The 17,003-nt window shown below is 40.9% G+C and overlaps 1 protein-coding gene across 2 annotated transcripts; it reads left to right on the forward strand.

The window, feature by feature from the left end:
• Positions 1–993: 993 nt before the first annotated feature.
• On the forward strand, positions 994–13,536 carry tmem57 (transmembrane protein 57). 2 transcript variants are annotated; one of them, XM_022750970.1, is made up of 11 exons: positions 994–1,263; positions 2,675–2,816; positions 5,040–5,166; positions 6,448–6,571; positions 6,900–7,078; positions 7,486–8,047; positions 9,542–9,700; positions 10,056–10,238; positions 10,374–10,494; positions 11,290–11,464; positions 11,576–13,536. In XM_022750970.1, the coding sequence occupies exons 1-11, from the start codon at positions 1,184–1,186 to the stop codon at positions 11,776–11,778; spliced, it is 2,055 nt and encodes a 684-aa protein (XP_022606691.1). In that variant the 5' UTR covers positions 994–1,183; the 3' UTR covers positions 11,779–13,536. The 2 variants fall into 2 exon arrangements, with proteins under 2 accessions (XP_022606691.1, XP_022606692.1); XM_022750971.1 differs by having other exon boundaries at positions 7,489–8,047.
• The last annotated feature ends 3,467 nt before the right edge of the window (positions 13,537–17,003 follow it).

Below are 17,003 nucleotides of genomic sequence, written 5' to 3' on the forward strand. Positions count from 1 at the left end.
CCTCAACAACAACATTTACGTTTTTATCAGCTGCTGTGCCAGCAGAAGGAACACATGAGTGAAGTTTGATGTTAATGTTCATTGAAACACACATTTTATTTCAACTAAGAGCACCAATCCTCTCTTTAATACAATTTTATAAAAGATAAAATATAGGTAGTATACTCATATATAAGTGTTGAATTGCATATTTAAGTGAGGTGCTTATAGCTTGGCAACATTTTTATATGCTTGATTATGAGTTGTCAACCAAAGGAGGAACGACATAAAATGCATAAAACATTCACAGGATATTTAATTTACAGACAGCAATTATAAATTATTTTTGTATTCTTTAAAGAATGCTATCGAGGTCAGTTCACTAGTTTTATTTTTATCATGTTACTTTGCTCTGGGCCTACAGACAATGGTATAACGGTAAACATGGGTAAAGTAAATCATAATTGTAAGCAACGATAACAGCAACACACTTTTTAGTCAAACACACGCACACGCTCATATACAATGTACACATTTTGACCTGGTTACAAAACATAGATGGCAAACAAGGCCATGGGGCAAGTCTGTCAATGAACTGCTCATAAAGGCACTGATATAAATAACCCAGTGTGTTGGAGTGGATGTTTTCATGTCTGACACAAAGGGAATTTTGTCCCAAAGACTGCATATTTTCTGCCCATAATAAACCAAAGGCAGAGATTTCTGACATAAAGCCCGCCTCCGTGATCAGTTGATTGGTCAATCAGCGGTTCCCGATTTGTCCTCAAAAATCTGATTGGTTTAACGGCGAGACGCTTCGCACACAGCGGCCCTCGCCTCCTCGGTCTGTCTTGTTGCCTTTGGCGGAGGAGAAGTGAGTGAGCGGCAACGGTGCAACGTAAGTGGCTCATGTCTGTATCCGTCAAAGTGAGAGGCCTCGGCGGATAGATTGATTGGATATACCAGCCGTCTGACAACTGGACGTACGTAAAATACAGCGCGGTTTGGGCTTATTGAGCCTGCGCTCACAGAAAAGAGGAGGTTCCCGAATAGAGTCCTTTATTTATTTCTTTGTTTCCAGTGGAGAAAAATAGTAACAGCGACATACACCACAGGCACTTCATTTTTTATTTTTGTCCGTATACACAAGAAAACTGGATAAGATTACAGTGGTTACTCGAAGGCCAAAGCCAAGCGGAGGAGGATGAAGCGGCGCAATGCGGACTGCAGCAAACTCCGACGGCCGTTGAAACGGAACCGAATCACCGAGGGTATATACGGCAGGTAACTTATGTGGAGCCTGACGATGGGGTCCTCCTCACGACAATAATGGGGGCCACTGAATGGAGATGCTTGCTGCTTGATAGCTGCAGAACATGAAACTTACCAACGTTGCCACTGATGTGTTAATGAACTGCCACCGCTAGAACTCTTATTAACCTAGCTAGCTGCCAGTGACAACGTAGTGTATGCTAGCGGTATGTTTTCGTTGTACATTAGTTAGAAGGTAACGTTAGCCGTTAAGCTAGTTGTAGCGCTAGGCCGCAGCACAGCCTATTCTGAACCATGTCACAAGGTTTCTTTCATAGCAACGTTCCTGTCTGAATTAATTTGTAGTGGGTTTTTGGATACTGATTAAACAACGCCGACTATCTGTCGTCTTCCAACGACAGTTGTCATCTGCTAGCCGCGTCAAAATGAGCTGTTTCCCTGTTAGCTAATGTAACTTCTGTTAGCTAGCACCACAGCAGCTTTGTCTTCTCATTGCCAACTTCACCACATACAGCTCACTTATCCAGTAATATCCTAACCCATGTTAACATTAATTGTAAACATGAGCTGATAAGACTACAGTCAGTTAGCCTAACTACTTAAGCGCTTGTGTAGTACTATTTAGTTTGGACAACTTTAAGTTGCTTGGTTGTCCTTCCAGCAACACCTGACAGGTCCTACTTCTATGTGACCTGATAAACCAAACGTTAAAGGGCACTAGTTACACACGTGGCATCTAGACCTAGAGCTGTGGGGCGGCCCTTGAATTATTGAACAGATGCCCCCATCACACAACAGTCATGCTTTGGAGATCAAAGAACACCCCCACCAGTGTTCTATCAACAAAAATGTCAACTGACATCAAATGTTTCTATCTTATTAAATCGACACGAATTGTGACTATGAGAAAGAACCAGCACAACAGCATTCCCTGTGCATGTGTTACTGCCACAACCCTAAAGACATCCATTAACTGTATCTTGTCAATGTGTTAAAATGTTCAAATCAGCACGACATAAGAATACAACTATGTGCAGATGTAGACCTCTTTCAGAATGCCCTCACAAATCTCTTAAATTTCGATATACTATATATACACCCAGTTGCATCTTATAACATAAGCTGCTTAGACCAACTGCAGTGCACATAGGCACATAATCTATCAAACTGCAGCTCCAGACATACATCTTGCACTTGGTTCACCCCCTCACACACACACAGACACACACACACACTCACAATCAAGCTGAATCTTTTCAGTGTATTTACTTAATGATGGCTTGCTATATATTGATTCTTGAGGGTTAAGATAAGTACTATTCTTGTTCACACAAATCACAAAATCTTTATTAAAAAAACACATTCTTGAAGGTCGTAGAGTATTTGCATTCATCTCATGAAATCTGTTTTTTCTTCTCATTAGTACCTTCCTGTACTTGAAGTTCCTGGTGGTGTGGGCACTGGTACTACTGGCAGACTTTGTGCTGGAGTTCAGGTTCGAGTACCTTTGGCCGTTCTGGCTCTTCATCCGGAGTGTGTACGACTCCTTTAGATACCAGGGGCTGGTGAGTAGCTATGACCTAACTGTCTTCTGCTGTTATTGTGATTTTCCAAAGAAACATGTATTGTATTTTCAAAAAACTATGCAAAGAAAGCTGTTATGGCTAACTGTAGGTCACAGAGTAAACGGTGCACACACCTTTCAAATCTCAACTATGTGCTTTGTGGACCTGTGTGTCAAGTAGGGGTGTTGCAGTAAACAAGTATTGACCATAACCGTGATATTTAAAAAATGAAATATTGATATCCTGTTAATATTACTCATATGATAATATCATGATGGCAGATGTTAGGCCTTGTGGATCTTTTGTTTATCAGTTCAGGTTGCTTTTGTAGTATCCATTAAGTGTAATTGTTTTTGTACAGTTAGGGTCACGGGATCTCTCTCCACCTCCCTACACTCGTATTTGAGTTTAATTCATTTGCCAAAAAAGAGACTTAACACATAATAAATGAAGTTAAATAATAATTTTGCCGATAGCAGTATTATTATTATTTTATTTTCTCTAGATATAATATCAATATTGTGAATTGTTTTGGCCACAATAATCACGTATTGAAAATCTGATATTGTGACAACTCTGGTGTCAAACAAGATGATGGTGTATTCGGTTGGGAAGCAGGTTTGAAACTGAGATGCAGAACAAACATAAATATACAAGTATAAAAGAAACAGCACGTGTATGAGGAACCCCCATGCACATTCGCCTATTTGCATCTCAGAGAAACATAATACCAGACTTTTTTTTTCTCTGTTCAACACTCGACTTTTACACGTTGAATGCACAAGCTTAAAGTTCTGCTTCATGAGCAATTACAGAGACTTGCCATAATTATAGACAGGGATTATTTTCCTGTTCTGACTTTACCATCGAAATGTTTAGTTTGAAAGTCCTCAGCACCACAGGTTGTTGTTTCCTTTCTGCAGTAACTTGATTTTTTAAATGTCATGTAAATAAGAAGGATGGATAAGCCAAGATACATTTCTGTTGGTGAAATATGACTTGTTGGTAATTTATGCAAATGCTTAACTGAGCTTCTGCAAGAGGTGTGCATGAATAAGAAGAACCAGAACAGGGAAGGTATTGCCTTGACAGAAGTGTGGTGCATTGGAATGAAAGATAAGAACACATAGCGGTGGGTCTTTGTGTCCATAGTAATTAAATCCAAAATCAGACTAAAGTACAGACACAAGTACACAGTAAGATAAAAGTGTCCTCACACCACAGAACCTGAAAAAATGAACAACTTACTGTAGCATTATTTATTCGTAATAAGCTTTAAATATGGGAGCTTTGACTCGGAAAGAAGTGATTTCATGTCTTACCTGAGTTATCCCAATAATCTGATTTCTTACGGGCATGTGAACATGATCAATGATCACTTAAATAACAAGAGACAAGGTGATAGTGAGGAGTCGAGAGTCAGAGATCCCTTCAGGATCACAAAATAACCCATATAACATTGATTCAGAGACAGTGCAACACAAACAAAATTAGAGAAGGAACCTGGAAGACAGCTGGGTGTACAAGAGAGTGCTGCAGTAGGTGTACAATGAACATCACATTTCGGAGTATGAACGTAGTACCCTCCTAAAGAAATCTGAACTTTCAGTCAGTTTGCCATTGGTTCAGTTGAGTTCTACTACACCCACAAAAACAAAAAGCTGTTTTCACCGTAATCTTGTTTGCTGTTTCCTTGGATCAGACCTCTCACCTGACATGACATGACATACAAACTACACATCTGCTTCTTTAGTCTCTGTGTTATCTAAGTTTTCTATGATGATGTTAATATGTCAGTTTTATTTGGCCTTGGGTCTAGTATTGATGCTGGACACCTTGTTCTTATTGATTGCATTGTGTAGGTGTGTGTGTTGGTGTGTCTGTGTCTCACAGAGATGTAGAAAGAGAGATCCAAAAATGCAGTGCTTGTGTAACCATTCATGGTAGAATTTTTCATCAATGAAATATGGAGTTTAATCACCCAGGACTAGGTGACTTCCATTATAACTGATTAAGGTATGGCAACCTGCCTTCCATGACCTGGCGTCCAACAACTGAGGCCTGGAAACCATTTTGATTTTCTTTTTTAAGGGAATGGTTTAAGCTTTGATACTTTCACTTGTCAGAGTTAAGCATGAAATACTAACGGAGACAAACAACCTACATCTCTCTTTACTGCATATGTTGCTTCTTTATCATAACCACCTCTCCTCTCACCAACAGGCCTTCTCAGTATTCTTTGTGTGTGTGGCGTTTACCTCGGACATCATTTGCCTCCTCTTCATCCCGGTGCAATGGCTATTTTTCGCTGCCAGTACATATGTGTGGGTGCAGTATGTTTGGCACACAGGTATGGCCCTCCTCTGTTAAGATGTCTTCATATTTGGTAGTTAAAATACTGCATATGGGAAATTGGCAAATGCCGGTGATTAAGTTGACGAATGGTTTGCGAGCGTCTCATACATAGATGAGGAACAAAAGCTACCCTGTGGCTACGACCTTTGTGTCTATAGAAGTTCTGTTTAACAGTGCAAATAAAAAAGAAAGGAAGGAAAAGGCTTTCAGTTTATTTACTCAGTTGATAATTAAGATAAATCCTCCTTTGGAGTCACGGATCACACTTTTTCTCAGAACTTCCACTTAGTGCTTCTATGAAAAGCAGGTGTGAAAAGCAATACCCATGTACATTGTGTTATCATATTTGCAAATAGCTGGCTTGCTTCTTAGAACTTTGCACGGTGTGTGTAAGTGAGCTGCAATCTGCGGATTAGTTGTCACTCTGATTTAGTGGTATCCCCCTGTGTTGACCAAAGGCCAGGTGTCAGATTGAAATCCAAGTGCCAGTTGGGGGAGGGAGAAACAGAGTGGTCCCCAGATGCTTTCTGAGCCTTCCAACTTAACTCACCAGTGACATTCACAACCATAGGATGTCACACAAGTATTAATATCCCTTGCCACTCCACAGCCTGGTGGTTAAAGGTGTCTGAGTGTATAACAGCCAAGGTGACAATGGGTCATGTCTGTATCCTGACCACTCTGTCATAAGGCACCTGGTTCACTGGTAATGCGGCAATGGGGAAATCACTGCAGAAGTTTACCAGCTTGTTAAACCTGTTCTGGCCATGCACTGTGTGCAGGAGAGGGAGAGAAAGGCAGAACTATGTTAATTGAGTCTAATGACCCCGTCATTATCCATATTCTAAAAAAATTAATTTGGGACAGTCAAAGTGGTTGCTTGCCACATCATCTGCTGGGCACTAGGCCTAAGTCAGGAGTGTTTGGTAGAATTAAGTGGGTACCCAGACTTGCTTTTAGACAAAGCAGTATCATACCTGAGTTTTGGTATGGATACTAAAAGAATAACATAGTTTACACATTTTGCACCAAACTGTTTTTCTGTCATTGAGAGAAAAAGGTTCAGATGCCTTGTTTTAACACTGAAAGACATGAGAACGTTTGCATTAGAAAAATATGATAAACTCGGGTAATATCGAATGGAACAAGAAGTAAACAATGACCAAGCATTCGGTGACAGCTCTGGCAGATTTTGATTATCTTTGCTATAGACACAGTTAGGTTTGATGCCCTCTTCTAACATCTGTGTCTTGCTATTTTGTTTTCTTTTTTCCAGAGAGAGGTGTCTGTCTGCCCACAGTGTCTCTATGGATACTTTTTGTGTACATAGAGGCAGCCATCAGATTCAAAGACCTGAAGAACTTCCATGTGGACCTGTGTCGTCCTTTTGCTGCACACTGGTGAGCCACTGTTGTGTTTTTACTAGGGGCAGCGGAACACTGTCCTTGACAGGCATGTTTTGATCGAAAGACTTATCTGCGTTTAGTGTTGACTGTGAATGTGTCACCATGGTGCAGAGGAATGATGTGAAGTAAAGACAGGATTAAATTAATATATGAATATAAATTTTCACACAACCTCATTCACTAGTTAACACTACATAAAGAAGAAGAATTATTAGTCAATTTTTGCAGCAGTGTTTCCTTGACTAAATCAGCACTTTGTAATTTTTGATTTATAAGCCAAGAGTTGACTTGTGAGTGCACTTGTTTATCTCCATCTCTGTAGCATTGGCTACCCAGTGGTCACACTGGGCTTCGGCTTCAAGAGCTACGTGAGCTATAAGATGCGCCTCCGGAAGCAAAAGGAGGTGCAAAAGGAGAATGAATTTTACATGCAGCTCCTGCAGCAGGCTCTGCCTCCAGAGCAACAGATGCTTCAGAGGCAAGAGCGAGAAGCAGAAGAAGGTATGGTTCAAATCCATGTACATGCCTATATACTGTAAGCACACATGAGGCACCAGGTTCAGGAAATCTGAGGTTCACATACAGTGTCTACTAGATCTAAATGATAAAATTTGATTGATTTGATTAATTAGACACCTAAAAAAAAATCTGAAAATAGAGTAGGCAAATACAAGTAGGTGTGTAGTGTTATCTTGTAGCCTGTGTCTGGTTGGCTAGCTTGTTGCCTTGAGTCAGTGATGATACATCCATGGGTAGTTGAAAGATCTGCCTGTCAGTCAGTGAAGGCTTTTGATGGATATAGCAGGTACGTACCAGACTCTTTGAGAGGAAGTTTCATGACAGTTGTCATATATATATATATATATATATATATATATTTCATAAATGTCCCCTTTACTTCCCTACAGCAGCAGCAGCAGCTAAAGGAATATCTGAAGTGGACACACCTCCAGTGTCACAGAATGGCGCCCTAGCCAATAAAAAGACATCGGCACCACTGCCGGAACTAGAGTATAGGGAAAAAGGGAAAGAGGGAAGGGGCGGTGGGGAGGCTAAAAAGCAGCACAACAGCAACAGCATCCTGCCATCATCAGTGGACTCTAAACTCCAGGAGATGGAGTATATGGAGAACCATATGAACAACAAGAGACTGACCACAGAGCTGGGCAGTACAGAGAATCTCTTGCTTAAAGAGGACAACAATTCCTCCTGCTCCTCCTCATCCTCCTCCTCCTCTAAAAACTACAAAAATGCTAGCAGCAATGCCACAACACTCAACTCCTCACCCCGCGGCCATAGTGCTACCAACGGCAGCGTGCCCTCCTCTGCACCATCATCCTCTTCCACGGGGAAGAACGAGAAGAAGCACAAGTTTGCAGTGGGGAAGGGGACATCAGGTGGCTCCCACAGGGATCCCACAGACAACTGTATCCCCAACAACCAGCTGAGCAAGCCAGAAGCACTTGTTAGGTAAGAAGCACATGGTCAGACAATGACTAGTCTCCCAGTAAGCACCCAGTGGCAGGGCCTACATCTGAGTCAGGCTAGACTTTGACAAATTCATCAAGACACATACTCATTAAGACCATACTATACATGTTATATTGTAAAACACTGCTATACTGCAACAAACTATTTGAGAGAACTTAGGCTTTGCCACATCAAATATTGTGTGAAATGTAAGCTTGTCTTCCACTGTGAAGTATGTGTTGAGGCTAGGGATGTCCAGTTCACATTGATCCTGATGATGGTATCAATTCTAATTCACACTGCACACTAAGCCAAAAGTACATATACTCCATTAAATTTAGTAAAGTAGTAAAATGTTGGATGGCTAAATAACTCTGCATTAGGAAGGTAAAGCCTGGCTATACTATGTGATGGCTGGATGCTGTTTATTTTCTGGTTTGTTTATTTTATGCTTCACCCAAAAGTGGTTCCAGTGCTTTTATGGAGTGCACCAATTACATTTTGACAGCTGGTGTACCTGGAGCAAGCAAACAGGGATCAGAAATTGATCGTGCTATATATATAGCAAAAACAAATCCATTTTAGAACACCCGAATCTGTCCCTGTTCAGCTGACCTCCCAAGCTTAGGCCATTGACGATATAACAGAAACTGCACAAAGCAAACAGATGGTCATTAAGACCGCCTATCCCTGGTGTGACTTAATTGGACTGAGGGTGTTGAAAAATGTAATCTCACTCTTGTTTGCAATCTTTAGTGTGCAACATAGTTAATTTAAAAACTTTTAATGTTGTGTTTTTTAAGCAAGTTTAGTGTAGGGTTGATGGTGACGGACAGTTTAAAATGTCAAAGGTATTGGACATGATGTGCAGTGTCTGTCATTGTTTTAGTGCCTCCCTGTCTGGTTTCTATTTCATTTTGTCATTGGTTTACTTTGTGCAATGTGGATTTTTGTTGCAGGTTTTGCTTGGTGGCTGTCTGAGATGACAGCAGATAGAACATGAATTTATAACAATATCTGTAGCATCAGATTCTGCTTTAAGGTTTCACCTTGTTTTTGTCATAAATCTTAGACGCTCATGCTCAAAGTTTGACTAGGATTGATGATCTTCTTTCCTGAGAGTAGGACATAAAAATGGTTATGAAGCTTCCTTCACCCACTCTTAGGTCCTGTAAGAATGAATGACAACACACAGAAGCATTAATGTGTAGTTTTCTCAGTTATGCTGTGTGTTTGACTCATTTAAAAGAATCTTTTAAATGAGATTTCATTTCTAAGTCTGTATAGATTGAATGAACTGGCTTTGGCAGCAGTAATAACTCAAGCAATGTTTTGCTGTGGCAGATGTTTTCTACTGTGATTTATACTAAGGTGTAACATTACTTGGAATGCAACTTCATCTGTGCTTAGAGCAATGGCGTTGTGCATTTTCTAAAAATCATATTTAATGTCACATCAATGCATCTTCTCTGCTCACTCTCCCACCTTGGACAGATTGGAGCAGGACGTTAAAAAGTTGAAGGCAGACCTGCAGGCCAGCCGGCAGGTGGAGCAGGACCTGCGCAGCCAGATCGGCTCGCTGGGCAGTGCTGAGCGCTCCATACGCACCGAGCTTGGCCAACTGCGCCAGGAGAACGAGCTGCTGCAGAACAAGTGAGTGGTGCTACTTTCCAACAGGTCTGAACATGGTTAGGCAAGTTATTGTTTTGGTTAAGAATTGTTACTATCTGGATAATTCAGGGTGTTCATTGTCATGCATTGGTTTAAATAAACACTCTAGGAAAACAGCAGTTTCATCATCACATCAACACTTGCTGCTGAACAGCTTTACATTCACAAGTTAGTTTCTGATACCAGCCATTTAGGTTGGCTTGTTAAAACTAATGCTACAACACATAAAACGATGATGAATACATACAGCTCAGGTAAGAAATACTGATTCTGCCTCCCCCGTATTTCCTATTTGTTAAAGTGCTGTTCTGTTATGTGTGTGCCTGTGCACTTGTAGGCTCCATAATGCTGTGCAGGCAAAGCAAAAGGACAAACAGGCAGTGGGCCAACTGGAGAAGAGGCTCAAAGCAGAGCAGGAGGCTCGAGCCACCGCCGAGAAACAGCTTGCAGACGAAAAGAAGCGAAAGAAGTTAGAGGAGGCCACAGCAGCCAGAGCAGTAGCACTAGCAGCAGCATCCAGGTAGGTGCACATCTGATGTTACCAATCTAGTTTTCATCAACCATTTTACTCCTGACTTGTTGCTTGTTTCTGTCAAGGTATCATTTGTTATTATGTTTGATATAATTCAATACTTTTGTCATACTTTTTTTTTAGAGGGGAGTGCACAGACACATTGCGGCGGCGGATCACTGAATTAGAAACAGAGTGTAAGAAACTAACAATGGATATCAAGCTAAAGGAGGACCAGATCCGAGAGCTTGAATTGAAAGTGCAGGTGAGCCTATTTTTAATTAAAGTATTAATAAGAATTGTTATCACCAAGCTGATTTTTTTTTTTTTTTTTTAAATGTCTTGAACACTTTTGTGTATTAATATATTTTGGTTGTGTGTAATGTCGAGGTGCAATAGGTGAGCTAAAGGTGCTTGTTAGTCTTGACTTTCAAATTTGCGATTTATTAAGAGGCTTCTTTAAGAAGAAGATTATTGATCCAGGAAAGTTTCAATTCCTGAAACGTGGATCTCTTGATGTGCTGCTCATATAGCCAGTTTTGCATGCAAATAGCTTTTACAAAAACCTGGAGCACAGTTTAACTCAGCTTCTGAAAAGACAGAAGTAACACAGCCAAATACAACATGACAGAGCATTTCTTGTAACTCTGTCCTAGTCAGTTTCCCAAAACTAGCTAATGCCTGGGTGTACAAGTCAAATGGACACAGTGTGAAAGTGGTGAATGTTCATGTTTTTGTGGTGACATCAAGAATATAATTTCTTCACCTATTTTACTTTTTTGTCTCGCATAACAACAGTGCTCAAACACAAGGCAGTAAAGATGAAGTTAAACAAGCAGTCAGCTACAGGCTGTTGCACTGTATATACCATATACTTTTTCTAAGTCAGGCAGTTATTATCAGCCTTTATTTATGTCAGACAGCAGTCACACAATGTTACCTACATGTCGGCTTACCCAGCCAAATACAGAACATTCAGTCACCAGTGTGCTAAAGCAGCCAGTCGCAGATGCTAACTTCCTGACTTTGACCCTGACTGTATCTCTTCTCCATCTTTCAGGAGCTTCATAAATATAAAGAGAATGAAAAAGACACAGAGGTGCTGATGTCAGCGCTGTCAGCCATGCAAGACAAGACCCAGCACCTGGAGAACAGCCTGAGTGCAGAGACCAGGATCAAACTGGACCTCTTCTCTGCACTGGGAGACGCCAAGAGACAACTGGAGATTGCACAAGGTCAGCCTGATCCACAAACAGAATATTTGGAGTGTGAGAACATGTACAAATCATTTATGGGTTTGAATCAGAATCTCAAAGTTCTTGTTGTTGGACTGACTCTGCTTTCAGGTCAAATCCTGCAGAAGGACCAGGAGATCAAAGACCTGAAGCAGAAGATAGCCGAAGTGATGGCTGTCATGCCCAGCATCTCCTACACAGCCGACACCAGCAGCATGACCCCCGTGGCCCCCCATTACTCCTCCAAGTTCATGGACACCAATCCCTCCGGCCTAGACCCCAACGCCTCTGTTTACCAGCCACTCAAAAAGTGAACGCTTCGTCCCGCCCCTCCCTCTCCTCCATCCATACTCCTCTCATTTTTATTTTACCTGCAGGCCCACCACCTCCCAATCTGCTCGGCATGTCTGCAGCTGAGAACGTTGTTTTTTCTTGGGGTTTTTTTGTTCTCTCCTTGCCAGGTCAGAAGGATGTTGTATTGTGTGACTGTATTTGTTGTAGTTAAAACAAAAGACAAAAAAAACTTAAAACGGACATCACATGTCAACTAGGACGTCCCAGTTTTTTTTTTTTCTCTTAAGTGTCTAGTGAAACCTCACAGAATCGGGTATGTGTCTTCATCTCAAGGGTGTTGCTCTCCCTTCCCCACCACCACTGCAACCACCTGCAACCAGTTACCTGCTCTTTGGCCCTGGGGACTAGCTGCTTTATTTTTATTTATTTTTTTTAGGTTGATTTTTCCCTCCTAAAATTGGAAAACAGTTCTCCTTCATCACACAGCCTGACTTGTATCCCAATTTATTTTGACAGATTGTTTTTCTCCCAAGGTAGTCTGGGAACATCTGTACAACCAGAGGAATGTAGTGCAAAGTTGGCACAGACTCGCCCCTGTTACATTTAATTTATTCTTTTAATCCACAATCAGACACTGAAAATTAACCCTCCCTCAGCTGCTTTGGGGTTTGGTGGTAAATAGTTTTTAAAGTGTATTGTGTGGTTCTGTTTGTTCACTCTTTTAAGATTCAAGTGTTGATTTCAACAAGCTGGAAAATTGTGTGTTGTAAACAGAAACGTACACCTCGAAACGAAATTGACCCAAGCAGCTCCATATGTTCAGCATCAAGTGAAAACAGCAGTTTGGTTTCCCTCGCTTTGAGTTTTTGAGTTGAAGGAAGTGCAGTAAGAGAAGACTGTACAGCTTCTCAGTACTCTGCAGAGTCTCTCAACAGTTGTCATCACAGTGCCTTGAGTTGTGGACATAGAGTGAGTGTGATAATGAGAAATGGTTCAGGGCCTCTGATTTTAGTTGTGAAGCATCTGGCTAAGCTGGAATGGATAAGAGTCCAGTCCAGTGGGACAAAGTTGCTTTCGGGCACTGATTTGGTTTTTCAGGCTCCCTACTGATTTCCAGACTGGTGGGGAAGCTGATCCATCGTGTGCACTCAAGGGCAGCTTTGTCCCTCATTATACAAGTCCCATTTTTCCAATACTTCATTGTACGCCTATTTGTCTATGGTCGGTATGTTGACACGATGTTAGCCACCACAGGGTCTCCTGCACACAGGTCTCTGACTCAACGCATCCGTACAGAAAAGGTCATCTACACTACTGTTACACCCCAAACCCCTCGGCTTATCTATTGCCCCCTCTTTTCTTTTTTGAGTTCCAATTGAAAGTTGCACTGTGGAAAACACATACGCTGTTTGAAAGGGAAAACTGTAAAGATGGACAGCAATGTACATGAAGCTTTGGAAATACCATCTTGAATATAGCAGTTAAATAATTTTATTTAATCAATCTTCCACTTCAGTTCATGTGCCAAGACTGGAATGCTTGTTTCTCTAGTAATGTGTTCAAGAATGTACTGCAAATACATTGGCTGACATTTTCGTCAAATAGTCCAATTGAATATTGCTTAATGGAAGTTTCTGTTAAGCAGGTAGAGAAAGTGGTCACCTGCTTGTAGTAGACTGTAGTTAAAAAGTAAGGGACTAGAGAGTCAAATTTCTTTTTGTGAATGTTACAGTATTTGCAACTGTTGGGCAAGTGGCTGTTTTAAAGCAGTTTCCTTATTCCTGTTTCTGGTCTTGTTATTTTCCTGCAGGGAAAAAATCGCTTGATGTGGTTTCACCATCATCTGAAATGATCATTGTGCGTGTGGTTTTCACCTACTGTATATGGAGAAGCTTTTTTTGCTCAGATTGCTGACATTGGCTCCTGGGGGAAAAAAAGTTGTGAAAATTACAGTTGTCAGTTGTTTGGTCAACTGATTGTTGAAAGTCTAGAGAAGTGTTTTTGTTTGTTTTTTGTTTTCTATGCCCACAGTCACTGCTCTGTTTCTCCCCAGGTCTGACCTTGGCTGCGCTCTCGCTCTGTGAGGTTTGCAAGGAATAAACTTTTTTTTTTTCTTGCAAATTGACTTGTCTCTGCTTGTTGCTGTGACTCAGATAAGTCGGGATATTTCAAAACAACTTGTCAGCTCTAAGAGTTTGTTTTGTTAAAGGTGCACTCCACCGATTTTACACATCAAGTTTACTCACTTTGTAAACTTTGCCATCAGGGGATCTCATAGAAGATACTATTGAATGGCATTATTGGAAATGTAGAATCCAGTATTATTGTAGCTTAACTCATACTAAAGACTAAAAGCCAGGATATCTCAGCTTCTGTCGTTTCAGTTTTGACCATTGTGTTTTTTTAAACTGCCTCTTGTAAGTCCCTAAACTTTATGGGGGCGTGCAATACAAAAATGCAGCTGTGCAGGAATTCATGTCAGTCCATTAGTTTAATTTTATTCTAATGTCATCTTTGAAGGAAAAAGGATCTCATTGTTGCTTTTTATTGAGTGACTGCACTAATGAGAGACTTTTATATTAAATATAGCTTATATTATAACATGATCTGATGTTAACCAAAAGAAAACACTTCATAAGATTGTTAATTTTGCTTGGTCCTGGTATTGGAGATTCACTACATGCCCTATCATCTCATTGCCACTAGGAGGCACTGTCCATCTTCATTGTGGAGGTTAAAAGAGATAATCTCTGTCCACAGAGACTCTGGTTATTAACTGTCAAGAACCACTAATTCCCTATTTTCAAGACTATAAAAATCCCATTCAGCTCGGACAAAAGGAATTGAAGAATTTTTTTTTTTCATTTCAGCCAGCTAGTCAAAACACAGTAACCAGTGGTGCTTCCATAATGCTATCTAGCAGCACTGGGTTGATAGGATGAAGTTGGAAGTGTGCACCATTTAAAGCATTTTTCTACGCTCTCCCTTTGTCTGCATTTCAAATTCAGACATAATCACCCACCAGGGGGTTTCTGTGCTCTGCTGACCTCTGGGCCTGAGATTTCAGTGATTGGTCCATAAAAGGGAGCAAATTATGGGCTGCCACACATTTTGATTTTAGTGATAATTCTCTTAATGCACTTGGGGAATTTGGGAGGAAGATAAAGGATCCCTCTGCCAAGGACACAGAATTTCAAAGCATGAAAGAAACCCTCTGCTCAGTGTTCTGTCACATGCCAGACTTCCCCAAATACACATGATTAACCTGTACAGCGAGACAAATGTGGATAAAGCTCCTCACTCATTTTCTCCACATTAACCGGTGCCTAGGTCGGGCATAAATTTGTTTTACAGTCAACCCTCAGTATTTTATTGCTCTCACATTTCCAGCATGGCACCACACTGTTTGGCAGAGTAAAGCATGTGGAATTAACAGATTATAATAGGTCTTTTCTAGCAGTCGACATTTGGCCCAACTGTACTCGCAATGCCATTAGACCTCACAAATCTACAGTAAATCCAGCTGTCTGAAGAGAAAAAGCCATAAATGAGAAATTCCAGGTAGAGCTCCCCTGCTTCTCTTGACCTGCTCAATTAACATAAAGTCCATGAGCAATTTTCTTGGTGGAATTTCACTTTCCATCCCCCTGCCTCTGTATCTGTCCCTCTGAAAGAGAAACACATTGAAAACAGATTAAAACTGAATTGGTTTTCTCAGATGATCACTAAAGATATAGTAAATTTGCAACACAGTGTGTACAGATACAGTATACTCCCATGGCTAAGGCTGCTTACCTGTGTTTGTCGTCATATATAAATTAATCATTAGTATTTTACTCTCCTTCAGAGTGTAGAATCATCTATTTAATGTTGGGCAACCTTCTCACGTGCCCCTCTTTATGGGCAGGTGGACCCCTCCACTCTCCCCACCTGCAGAAACTCATTGATTTTTCTTCCCCAACACACCTACTCTATTTCCCATGTTGCTGCTTTAAAAGTCTAGATATGTCTTGTATGCTTCAGTAACTGGCAGATTTACAAGCAGAGAGTGCACTCTTTTGTCTCAAGCCTTTCAGTGAGGCATGGTTGTAGCTGCCAACAAAGTAACAGTGATTTAAAAGGAATGCACCTCTGAGAACAGAGGGATCGTTTAGTTTACAGCACTACACTGATGTGATGATAATTCTCTGTTGGATCTGTTTTTTGTGCAGAAGACAACCAGTACTTTAAGCACTGCTGCGTGAGATTCACATTGAAGATAGTGGTGGTGTTGCCTAATATGTCCTTAGGGACGTGTGAGCCTTTTGCACTTTTATCTCCGAGTCTGTCATCTCCTATGAAATCTGGTAGTGCAAGATTTTTTGAAAGCCATTCACATGAGTAGTTCATTTAGTGGGATATTAAAAGCAACAAAAGAAGAACTTCAACTTCCTAAAAACAATCTACAATCAGCATCATTATTATACAAACAAGGATGTTATCAAAGAATGGCTAAATCAGACTAAACATACTATGTGCTATGGGCAGACTTAGGTTGGCATTTATAAGGTATAGAGCTTTGACCCAAGCATAGATAGAAAAAATATTATTTATAGTTATGATATTGATCTATTTGCATCATCTAAAAAGCCTTAAGGCCTTGGAGAAAGTGAAATGAAACATGTTTTTAATCATGCACAACAGAGGCCAATATGATATGAATTTATCTTGGCTGGTCAGTAGAGTTTCTTCTATGGGATTGTGAAATGAGACATCTTTGTCTGGATCTCTGGATCTCCCTAACTTCATTTTTTTTTTTCATCAGGAGACCCCTCTCCTCCAGATGTCCAGCAGGGACTCTGTGGCTTTCAATTTTGAACAATGACTGATACAGTGCATCTTTTCCGAGAAAGAACTCTTGACACCCCCCCCATGATAGGTCACTTTTGGGGACATTACACAGCCTTGCATTAATTTTCTTTTGTCCCCAAAAGTGGTCCATAACAGAATCTCTCTCTCTCTCTCTCTCTCTCTCACACACTCTCTCTCACACACACACACACACACACACCCACACACACACACACACACACAGATACACACACACACACACACACAGATACACACACACACACACACACAGATACACACACACACACACACACAGATACACACACACACACACACACAGATACACACACACACACACACACAGATACACACACACACACACACACAGATACACACACACACACACACACAGACA

This window comes from Seriola dumerili, unplaced genomic scaffold (assembly GCF_002260705.1).
Source record: "Seriola dumerili isolate Sdu_G_001 unplaced genomic scaffold, Sdu_1.0 BDQW01000149.1, whole genome shotgun sequence".
Taxonomy (NCBI): Eukaryota; Metazoa; Chordata; class Actinopteri; order Carangiformes; family Carangidae; genus Seriola; species Seriola dumerili.